A 12,556-nucleotide genomic window follows, 5' to 3' on the forward strand; every position below is an offset into this window, starting at 1 on the left:
GTCAACCTTTGAGAAATTCAAAATAGTTAAATGGCCAATTATATGAGTAAAAAGTGGTGTGTGAATTAGGGATGTCTGTGAAATGTGTGTATGTGTGCATGCCAAAACAATCAAACAACCTCCTTGGAAAATTCAGGCTTCATCATCTACCTTTAAACAAACACACACACACACGCGCGCGCACACACACACACACACACACACAACTACAATGCAGACCTCATGCATCATCATGATTTACACACATCAGGTAGTATGATTCAGACCACCCAGCGACTATCTCTCTCTCTCTCACGCACACACACAAACAAATACAAAGCTAGCACACTGGTAAACATACACTTAAAAAATATATAACAAACCTGCACAATTCAATTCTCCCTTCAGCCCAAATGCAGTCTTTCAGCTAGGCACTCACACACACACACACACACACACACACACGCACACACAGAGTAACATGCCGTGTGACTTTACCTTGCTCCACGTTTTCTACTGAGCCGTACTGTGATAACAAGCTGTCTAAAACCTACAGAGAATAAAAACATCACATTAAACATATATAAAGACACACACACACACACACACACACACATACACACACACATACACACACACATACACACACACACATTTAACAGACAGGCATAATAGCTAGATTGTTAGCTAGAAGAATAGACAGTCAGACAGACAGCTAGATCAATAGCCTGACTACTATACAGACAGCCAGACAGTCACACAGGCAGACAGCTAGACATCCAGACAATTAGACAAACACACACACACTAACAGTCTCTCACAGCTGAGTCATATGAATAATTACAAATAATTTAATAATTACTAAGATCTTTGATTGACCTGGCAGATGAGACAGCGAGACAGACAGAGGCACAGACCTTGAAGCCGACTATTTATTCCTAACAGCCCATACCCAGTGTTCTATTCTTCTTATTCCTCAGCCAGATCCAGAAGAGCTATTAATCTTTTCATTATTAGTCTGATCATAGTTACTTTTAATGTTAAGAAACATCCGCAAAACAAGCTAGATCCTGTTATCACTGACATTATAGCAGCTACTGTGTAAAAGCCACTTCCTTCACAAGCTTCACTTTCTTTTTTCTCTTTATTGATGTTAATAAGACAAAAAATCAGTCTGTCTGTCAAATCACGAAGCCGTCTGTCCTGAAAGCTTGAAAAGATTAAAATAAGCATAGCTTATTTATAAGCTTTTTCTAAAAAGAATTTTATTAAAATGAAAATGTAATTTTTAATTTTAAAATTTACATTTAATTTAATTTTTAATTTATTTTTTTGTTATACAATTAAATATTTTTTATATAATTTTTATACAATAAATTTTTTCTTCAAATGATTTTTTTTTTAAAGAACAAGAAAGATTACGGTGAATTTTATTAATAAAAACATTCATTCATAAAAATTTATTTTAATTATTTATTTTTTTTCCTACAAATCTAGGACACTTGATGTGAATAATAACATTTCTAAATATTTTTTTAAATTCTTCATCATTTTATGAATTTTATGCCACCGATCGATTCGATATTTCTCGTCAGAAAGCGTTGATTAATTTTCTATTACAGCAGCTCTTATTTGTTTATTTTTTGAGCTTAGATCATGTGAAGGATCTGCTGTACAAGACCTTGTGAATGAGCCGTTACTATAGAAACAATAACAAACCAGGAACTACTGTCAGAGCTGCTGTTATAGGAAATTAATCTACACTTTCTGATGATTATTGAATAGATCTGTGGCATAAAATAATTATCGTGGTTGTTAACAAAATCATAAAATTATGAAAAATGAAAAAAAAAATCATTTAGAAATGTTATTGTTCACATCGCATGTCCTAATTAATTAATTAATTAAAATAAATTTTTATGAATATATTTTTTAAATTAATATTTAATTTTCACCGTAATCTTTCTTGTTATTAAAAAAATAATAATAAAAAAAAATTAATTATATAAAAATCATATAGAAAATGTCATTGCATAAAAAATGTAATTAAAAATTAATTTTAAAATTAAATTTTAGTTTTGATTTTAATTAAAATATTTTGAATTTTTTTTAGCTTAAAATCTTTATGCTTATGTTAATATTATATATATATATATATATATAAAATATAATAATATTATATATATTTTCAGATCGTCTTTAAGAATGCTTCTGAGCATAGTGAAATCTTTCTCAGGGCTGGCTCGGGAAGCTGTCGCAAGGTTGCAGTGGAGTTGCAACAACAGCAGACGTGTTAAGTTCCTCATGAGTGCTAGAAACGTGTGTGTTTACAACGAAATAACGTTAATAAACTTAATTTCCCCTGAGTTAGAACACCCTGTGTCATTATTATTGTACAAATTGAGTGTAGATGTAATCCTGGTGGCAAATCAGTGACTTGCACAAAGTGAAAAAGTCACAAAATGCTGTATTTTTGTGGCACTGCTGCTGAACTAGGAAATTCTGCCTGTTCTTATTGAGTCAGAACTGGCTGAAGTTGTTGGCCTACTTTTGTATAAATTGCATAATGAAATCTTCCTTCACAATCTGATAAGCAAAATTGCATAAAAAACTATTTAAATAAATGTAAATGAATCCCAAGACACTACACGACGTACTAGGGGTTGTAGGAACGAATCCATTCACTAGTCAGAGCTGTAAATAAGGTGGCTAAATACACTCTGTTTAATCCCAACACTGCTCCTGAAGTGAATTCCTCTCTCGGCGTAATCTTGCTTATTCTTTACAGTTTTAAATAAAATCCTTGTTCTGCGGCTAGTTTAGATTCGGATCTGTGGTACGTGCCAGCTTAAAGAGACTGATCCAGACTCGGTATTGGATGCTGTTGCTGATGAAGTTGCTGTACATCACATCCTCCATCCTTTATTAAGCTTCTGAATGCTTTCTGGAATTTTTGGTAGACGCCCCTTATCCTGAGCGACTTATATTTTATCTCATTTATAGGGCCTTGTTTAGGGGCTCAGCAGCATTCAAACTCACAACCTATCAGTAATCAAACACCTTAACCACTAAGCTACCGCATCCCTTTGCTCTCGGTTTCAGAATCGACTATTTCAGCTCCTCTATATGAGAACTGGTATCTGTTTAAATAGTGTAATATGATATTATCTGACACTGGACCAGTTTATTGGCTTTCCTTGTTTACGGCGCAGCCTAAAAAGCACTGAGGCTGGAAATTGAATTCGTTGCTTCGTGTACGGATGTTAACTGGCGAACTCTTTGCTGCACAAATAAAACAGCGAAATTATGACTAAATATTTTTACTGCTCGACTATTAATACAAACATTTATTACAAGACGCAGGAGTGCAATCAAGGAACATTTTTTGTCCGCACGAAATTCTTTAGAATTGTCTCACTGGATATATTTTCCATTTCTTAGCACGCTAGATCTGACCAGGTTTGCATCTCTATCTGAATACAAGCTGAGCTACAGCCTCAACATAACTACATGACTTCCCATGTTTCCCCTCCCCCTTTCAGCTTTCATATGGGATGATATATGATTTACTGCATGCCTCATAATTCACTTTCAGGTGCAGAATTTCGATTAATGGGACGATTACGATCTATCAAGACGTGGCAACCGTAAATAGATAGCAGTCAGGTTGTGTTTGGTGTTTGTTTCCAGCTCGTATGCTGACGGGACGCAGCGGGACTCACCTCCCACTGCAGGTGAGGGGGAATGTTCCGGATCTGAATCTTGCGACTCCTGCGAGAAAGAAGAAAAAGAGCGACACAGAGGTTAGATCAAATGTAATGTTATATTGACTTTTTCAACCGACCGTGCAGCAACATTGTTTTATGTCAACATAGCTGGGTTGATTTAATTAGCAGAGGAATGAAGTACAACTCCTCCTTATTCACTCAAATTCACCAGAGCTCTGCTTCTCATTGTCTCGTGATGTATGTCCGAGCAGCTGCAACATGGCTGCCATGGACAGAATATAGAATACGCTTGTTTGGTTGTTTGCACAGTCGTTTCCTGAAAACTTTGATTTCTGTACTTGGATGAAAGAGAAAGCAAAAGCAGCAGTGTACTCCCACATGCACGCTCTTCCTGAAAAGCACTGGCTGATATTTAAGAGGATATTTTCTCAGACTAAGTGCCCAGCTACGTGCCAACACGCTGACCCTAAATGGCCTAAGACTTCGTCTGCGGCGTATTACATCATCGGCCGTAACGAGATCACACGCCTACATCACCTTAATGAGATCAGGCGCGTGCCAACTACTGCTCCTCTATCACCTCAAGACTACAGAGAGAGAACCCTGGTGCTGATGCCACCTGCTAGAAACAAAACTATTCACTGCTGGACTCGAGCATTGATCAAATGAGCGAAAAACAGCAGAGTGGGCGCCTTTTGATTACAGTCGATCTGGAACGACTCAGCGAAGGTCTAAAGGGAGGGGAGAAGAAGTTTTGGAGAGAAAAAGTTTTGGAAAAGCTTTTCTTTTCCTCTCACAACATATTAAACTAAGGAGTGTGAACCATTTCCAAAGCACAGTGCAAATACAGTTCATAATTACACGGCATCAAGTGTGTGTAACCACACCGACTCGAACTGTGGCTAGTAGAGAGTGTGTGGGTTAAAATGGAAGCAAAATATGAAATGCTTTTCAAATGTCTGGCTCATAATAAATTAATTAAAAAAAGGAGAAAAAAAAGTTAACATAATAAAATATCAAGTATTTTATTTTTTATAAGGGAACACATATTTATATTATTTGTTCCCTTATAAAAAAAATAAAATAAAATAAAATAAAATAAAATAAAATAAAATAAAATAAAATAAAATAAAATAAAATAAAATAAAATAAAATAAAATAAAATAAAATAAAAGTAGTTGAGTTTTTTTTTTATTGACCTGATTTTAATTCTAACAGCTCACTGATACTTCAAGCTTATTTTCATCAATGACCTTCTAGAAGTTCAGCTAGAAGTAGCTGACGTTAGGTAACACCATTAAGGAATCATAATCATAAATATTTTTACATTACACTTTAAACCAGCTACAGAAACCAAAGTGACTACTGCCTGCCTCATTCAGACTCCGTTCTCGAGCGGCCGTGATCGATACCGCATTGGATGAGCATTTTTCTTAACGATTATTAGCACAGTAGTATATGAATCACCATGACAAGTGGTTCTGCTTCATACTTGTTGAAAGGAGTGACTGGACTGTGATGAGATAATTCTCTTGTCTGAGTCTCTGGTTAAATAGACCGGTAGCGTGAAGGTAAGCTGCTAAATGCATCAGCTGAAAACTAGTTTCTGTGTTCAAGACGTTCAACGAGTTCACTGGGGTGGAGGTCAGGGCTCTAGGAGTCCTGAGTGCTACTAAACCAGCCTTTGGCAAATCATGTCTTTATAGACTTTATAGGTGATGCTCAGGTGTCCACATACTTTAGGCCATGTGTAGCGTATCTGGATGCAGAAATATTCCACTTTGTTTTTCATCCATCTTTTTCTATGCTGTTTACACCGCATCAGATCATATAATGTACACCACTGCCAATATATGATGATATATAATGTAGCATTCTCATAAAAATCTACTATTAGTAAATGCTTAAGAAGCTAAAAATGAAACCAAAAAGGCTTTAAAGTAAATTGATTTATTCTCTGGATTCATCGCCAGTAGACGATTTATCCTGCTCAGGGTCGCGCTGGATTCGAAACCATTTCGTAAATATAGTGTAAGCTTTAAAGTTAATTTCTAAATGTAAATGTGCAACAAAGACAAAAAAAAAAAGCAGACCTGACAGCTTTGCTTTGCTCCTGCAGTAACCTCATGGAGCGTGCATGTCTACATCTGAAAGCAGAGCCAAGGCTTACAGACCTCTCCAATCCTAATCCAATTGGGCCACTGAGTAGCAAATTTGCTTAAATTTCAAATGGCGCTCATCTTGAGGCTCACACAAGCAGATCTAAATGACAGATGTGGTAGATTAGCAAGTGATTACTCTATTAAGGGAATGTGTGATTTAGTGCTGCAACATCTAAGGAAGTTTCCTACGCAGGAATGACGTCTTAAGCAGGAAACCGAAGAGATTGAGAGGCGACTTCCGCAACTGGGACAAGGAGCCAGAAATGTCTGTGCTAACTCTTGACCCGGGTATCCTACGCCTTGTGGATGCTTTACGTTTGCTACTCAGGGATCCCCCCCACCCTCAGTTCCAGAGACACCTCTAAGCTGAATTAACCCGGTTTCCTGCTTTGTCTCGTAAGCCCATAAGCCCATAAGAGACCAGAAAATCTGCAGTGGAACCCAATCAGGCTGAGGGTGAATGAAAGAGTGACCAAATGCATTTACATGTATTTTTTTGGCAGTTGCATTTATTCTGTGTGACTGACGATTGGATACGACCCAAGCACACAGACGAGCAGTTAAGGGTCTTGCTCATGGGACTAACAGTGGCTCTCAGGCAGCCCTGGAATTTGAACTTGCAATTTTCCAACCACTAGCTCCTTAAACACTGAGCCACCCAAATAGTGTCACAAGGGATCTTGGACTGCTGCAAAAAGGCCACGCTTTCCCAAATCCTGACTGTAATACAGTAAAAGAGCTGCAAATGACTTAAGGCAAGAGTGGTGCATTCCCATCAGGTTTCTACACAGCTTTCAGAAAGCTCTGGATAATGTAACAAACAAATCAGAAGCTTTAGAAGAGCTTTTCAGCTTCACTCCTGGATAGATATTTGCAGATATTACATTTCCACGTTTATTCATTAGCCAGACCGCTATGTGAATTCAATCTTCCCGCTTGGTTGCTTGGAAATATAATTACTCAAACTAACAGCGGTAGCTAATATAATGTAACTCGAATGCACAGGAACACATGGCCCTTATGTGGCCTTATGTACTTATCCCGCTGTGATCATTTCTATCTCACACTGTTTGCGCTCTCAACAAGATGGCAATATTTTTAGCTTTGTGTCGTTGTTGTTGTCCACTGACCGCTCGACTTCTGCCACTCTCACCCACATCTGGGTCACTTCCTGGCTCTCCGCTATCTAAACTGATAACAGACATTCATTCAAAGTGAAGCCTTTTCTTCTGAACCATTTACTTAAATAATGAAGTACAGCATATACTTTAATAGCTATTACTATTACAAACATAGTCACTGTTCCAATTCATCCCATAGGTGTTTAGTGGGGTTGAGGTCAGGACTCTTCCAAACCAACCTTGGCAAACCATGCCCTTAAAGACCTCGCTTTATGCACAGGGGCATTGTCATGGTGGCCTCTTAGATTCAGGGACAGCAAATTGACTTACTTAAACAGCAAACATAAGACATCCTATAACAACTGAGTACTTTCAAACACTATTGTTAAAAAGATTGTGGACATTTGGAGCTACCATTCTGAACAGGTAACGGTCAGATCTCACATATACTTTATAATGCACGCTATAAATACTACTCATTAACATCAGCACTGCACGGCCCTGAATCTGACGGCTTTACAGTCTTGTATTTACTGCCTCTTAATCTCTTCCCCTTTATTATTACTCTTCTACTGTCTATAACATTGAACAGCACCTGAGCTATCCATCTTATTATACTCTCTGCTGAGCTGCAAATTTATATCATGGCTATGAAAATGAACACAAAGGGCTCTGAGCTCATCTACATAACGTAAAGGACATACGTCAAGCCAGTATATCACCGATAATAGAGCAATTTTTTGTGGACTTTTAACATGTATTAATGGAGCAGGAAAAAGAGCAACAAAAACTTTGCTGGGCTTTTTGACCAGAAATGGAAGAGCGTGCCTAAATCTACGGAAAATAATATTAAAATAGCTCGGAATACATTTCGTGTACGTCAATGCAAAATCCATTACGGCGTCAATTCACTATTTAGAGAGAGAGAGAGAGACAGGGAAAATAGATAGATACTGGGTTTCTCAGTCTGTCTGTAACCAACAAGGCCGCTTGTTGCAAAAAAATGGACTATTTTAGAGAGAATAGTGTTATGAAGGACATTGACAAGGTCATAATATCAACACACCATCTTTGCTTTGCCCTAATGGAATAAGAAAAAACAGTCCAAAAGTCACGAAGACAAAAAGTCAACATGAGAAACAAAAAAAAGTCCCGGCTTTGACTCAGATTTTTCAGTGCAAGTTGAAACTGTTGCTGAATTGCTAATAAAGCCCTTATTAAGCTCTAATTTGTATATTAACTTTCCAGCCCATTAACACTGTACTGCTATACAGAGCGGCAGTCTACAATCTCTCCGCCTTTCCATTTTGGATCTCCTCGCCTTTGTTAGCGACATTATCATCTGTATGAGCAACTGTTTGCCCGAGGTGACTATTCCGCTCGCATTAAGCTTCGCTTAAAATCAGAATCAATTATAAAACATGCTGCATACAGGCCACATAAGAAGAAAAGCATCCTGAATTAGCATCCTGTAAACTGAGAGGTCTATTAGCATTAGCCGGCGTTGTTAGACAGCTTTCACCGGTAAGACTTGCTATTCGCTGTGCCCGAGCTTAAATAGGTGCACACAAGCACAAAAACCTGAAATAAATTGACTATAGATTTGTAGTAAAGACTTACAGCAATAAGCTAGCATCAGTAATTCCAGTAATTGCTAGCATGATTAGCTTTCCTGAGGTAAATTTTCACTAGAAATCAGACAGTAACCCATCCTCTGTATCAAATTTCTCAAACTAGACATTTGCTTACTTAATATGGAATATAAATCCCTTCTTTTTATTGAATAAGGAATCTATACTATAACTATGTGAGACTCTGTACCATAGTGTGCTAAGACTCATCCATGCTGCATTACTCTCTCTCATCCATAATATATGTGCTTTTTTTCTCATCCATAATATATGTGGAGGGTTTTTTTTTTTTTTGGCTGTTCAGAACAGTGTGCTCAGGGAGAAAATAAAATAAAATAAAAAATCGAGTCCCGATATTATTGAAAAAAGTGAGAAAAAAGTGCTGCAGATGGAAACTGATTTAACGCTGATCCCAGATCAGAGCCGGGCGGTGAAGTCATATCCGTTGTACAAGTAGGAGAAAGCTCAGACATGACCTCAGATCCAAGCGAGTTAAACAAATTGATTTGGTGAATATATATATATATATATATATATATATATATATATATATATATATATATATATATATATATATATACACACAGTGAGAGAGTGAGAGAGATGGAGATTGAAGTAATAACTCACTGGCTGTTTTTGCTTTTTTACTCCGAAACAGTAATTACTGTTAATGCACTGTAATGTTCTCAACTGCGCTGCAGGATCTACGTCTGCTGTTTTTTAGCATCATTTCAGAATAACAGCCAGATTTCTTCTTCTTCACATCGGAGCATTTTCTATAACTTGGAAAACAGCCAAAAAAAATGATGAGGAAGCGAAATAAAATAAATGTTTTGGACCATCGTTGATAATATATTTTGACTTCTCGGCTTTGTGAAAACAAATACGTTTTACCGAACTGACATAGAATGAATGCTTTATGTAATATTCTTGTTTACTGCCTTTAAGAAATCTGTCGAAAGGGGTCGAAAAGCTCTGTGAACGTCGTGCTTTGATCAAGTCGATGGGTAGCTCTCTACATGGCATTACGGAAAGCCGAATTAAATCGTGTTTTTTTTTAAAAATGTCAGCGATGTTCCTGTACATCCTCACGTCATCAGAACAGACTGAGAGTGGTTACTAAAGGTCGGGGTAAACGGTTAATGACCTAATAAAATGACCTTCGATAACAAGAGATTTGGCTAACAGAACTAAAAAGGATAAGGCTATAGAGATGATGAGGCTAGGTAGTGGATTTTACCTCAGGTGAGGAGACTAATGCAGAAGAAGCTGGTAATCAACGTGATCTGTCAATTCACATTATGTCTTTAAAATAATAATAATAATAAATAATAAAATGTCTGTAATGTTGTTTTCTGTAAGTAGATCAGGTGTCAGTTTCGGTGTTGATTTTGAAATGCTGGAACCTAAATGTGGTGATATTTCAGTTCAGGAAATCCATCTGGTTTTCACTTTCATTTCATTTTCATCTTAACATTTATTTCTGTTGATATTTGGTACACCCGGATCAGTTACTACCCAAATAATAATAATAATAATAATAATAATAATAATAATAATATCTAGTTAGCAGTGATCCTATGATGGTGCTATTTACACTGATGGATGGTGTAAAGAGGGGGTCTGAAAAATTGCACCAATATGAGGAATTAAACTCATAACTCCTGTTATTATGTTAAGGACACCTGAATTTAAAAATAAAAAAAGTCTTTTTAAAGCATTAGATTTGTGTAATAAATAAATAAGTAAATAAATATATAAGTACATAAATAAATAAATAAATAAAATCCTCACAAGGACACGGTAATTTAAGTAAGGTTTAATTAAAGATTAAATTGAAGGGGGAAAAAAAGCTAAAAGTGGACTGAATTCTGTGTCTGAATAAAATTAAAATAATTTTTTAAATTATTAATTTATTATTTTATATTATATTACAATGCTTTATTATTAATTAATTTTTTTAAATAATTTTTTAAATCTAAAAGTATTAGACTTACACGACAATCAAACAAAATAACAATATATATATATATATTTATTTCAAACAAATAAATAAATAAATATATTTTTTTTTTACATTTTTATTTTCATAAAATTCACAATGGTGATTTGACTAATGTTTAATTAAAGATATTCTAAAGAAAAAAAAAACGTAAAAAATGGCACCGGTCATCCTTTTGCGTTTGTAAGTGGACTGAATAAAATTTAAATATTATCATGAATATGATCATATTCAGAGACACATTCTAATAACACCAGTCGAAATTAATGTGATAAAAGATAAAAAATCACCAGCCGCTCACTGACCATTTAAATAGCCGCTCTTTACAGCTATGGTGAGGAGAAATGCTTCAGAGCTGCGATGCTTTGGGTAAAAATAATTAAAAGACAAAAGGTCTTTTTCTGACCTTCAGCTGTCCAGTACAGGTGAGTCTGTACACCCTATGTGGCCTCAGATTCCAGTTCTTGGCTTAAAGTAAGGAAACCCTCCTGCTATCGTAGCTCACCTGCCTGAAGGTTTGATGTGTTTCTGCTCAGCAAGGTTGTTAAAAAGTGGGGGTTTTTTTTGAGTTACCATAGCCTTCATGTCAGCTCATACTATTCTGGCCGGTCTCCTCTGACCACTCTCATCAACGAGGCATTTTCACCCGCGGAACTGCTGCTTACTGGATATTTTTGGGTATTTCGCACCATTCTTTTTTAAAACCCAGGAGACTGTTGTGTGTGAAAATTGCCTGTAGTTTCAGAAATACTCAAACCAGCTAAAATGTCTGGCACCACTGACCATGCCACAAAGTCAGTGGGATCACATGTTTCCCCCTGCTGCATGATTTTACACACTGTGCTGCATCCACATGATAATCTGACCAGATCATGTTCCTAATAAAGTGGACATGACTGTGGAAGTGTTTGCTTGTATGTATAATGTATAGTGGAGGTGCTGGTACTGTATTAACTGCTAATGACTTTGTTTAGAGTGACACTCGAATACTTCTTTTTTAATGAAATCAACCCGAATCCCTCGAGCTCTTATTTAACCCACACTCACAAACCAACACAAGCAAATTATCATCCTTACAGCCTTGACTTTCTGTCTATCACAAGCTGACAGACAGATGAAATGAAATGTAGGCTTGAATCAAACCCAAGTGTGTCCGTTTTGACATTATTTATTGTTTTTAATTATTCCAGCGTCGGTCATTCAGTCCCTGTGAATCTACGCTTGCTATAGAAACACATTAGACCAAGTTGAAGAAATATACATACCTGTAATTTGGCTCGAAGGTTCTACGTTTAAAAATACAAATAAATAAAACGTCAGCGACGCTGTAGCACAAAGCCGTATAGATATGACACGCACTTTAAATCCAATAAACGTCAGTTGAGCAAACACCAGCGACACTTCCGTAAGCACCGCACACCCGAAACCGGATCGAAATACCACGCTGTATTAAGTCGGATACCTGTTTTGTGCTGCGGGTTGATGCAGACCAGACGCGCCTTCGCACAGTTTAATAAATTCATGCTGTAAGCAGACACGAGCTACAACTCCTGATCGGCATCTACGCCAAACTGAGATCAGTCCTGCGGCGGAGGGGATCACAAACTGAACCCGATACGACCACGCCTTCACAACTACCAGGACAACCGGTTGAGCATGAGAGAGAGAGAGAGAGAGAGACAGAGAGAGACAGAGACCGAGACCGAGACCGAAACAGAGAGAAGAGAAGAGAGAGAGAGAGAGAGAGACGGGGACTGAAAGAGAGAAGAGAAGAGAAGAGAAGAGAAGAGAAGAGAAGAGAAGAGAAGAGAAGAGAAGAGAAGAGAAGAGAAGAGAAGAGAAGAGAACAGGAGAAATGGAAAGATAAAGAAAGAGAGAGAAACAGAGACAGGGAAAACTGAAGAAAGAGAGAGATAGATAGATAGAGAGAGAG

General features: G+C 36.9%; 1 protein-coding gene across 2 annotated transcripts in view; it reads right to left on the reverse strand.

Moving 5' to 3' along the window:
* Window positions 1-12,556, reverse strand: part of igf2bp2b (insulin-like growth factor 2 mRNA binding protein 2b) — a 58,358-nt gene that overhangs the window by 25,662 nt on the left and 20,140 nt on the right. Inside the window, exons 3-4 of one of the 2 annotated variants that reach the window (XM_058380378.1) lie at window positions 3,702-3,750; window positions 478-529 (exon numbers count right to left, since the gene is read on the reverse strand). In XM_058380378.1, coding sequence (XP_058236361.1) covers window positions 478-529; window positions 3,702-3,750 — 101 coding nt within the window. Of the gene's footprint in view, window positions 1-477; window positions 530-3,701; window positions 3,751-12,085; window positions 12,211-12,556 lie in introns of those variants that run through there. The other variant, XM_058380379.1, reaches the window with a different exon arrangement.

This window comes from Hemibagrus wyckioides, linkage group LG26, assembly GCF_019097595.1.
Source record: "Hemibagrus wyckioides isolate EC202008001 linkage group LG26, SWU_Hwy_1.0, whole genome shotgun sequence".
NCBI lineage: Eukaryota > Metazoa > Chordata > Actinopteri > Siluriformes > Bagridae > Hemibagrus > Hemibagrus wyckioides.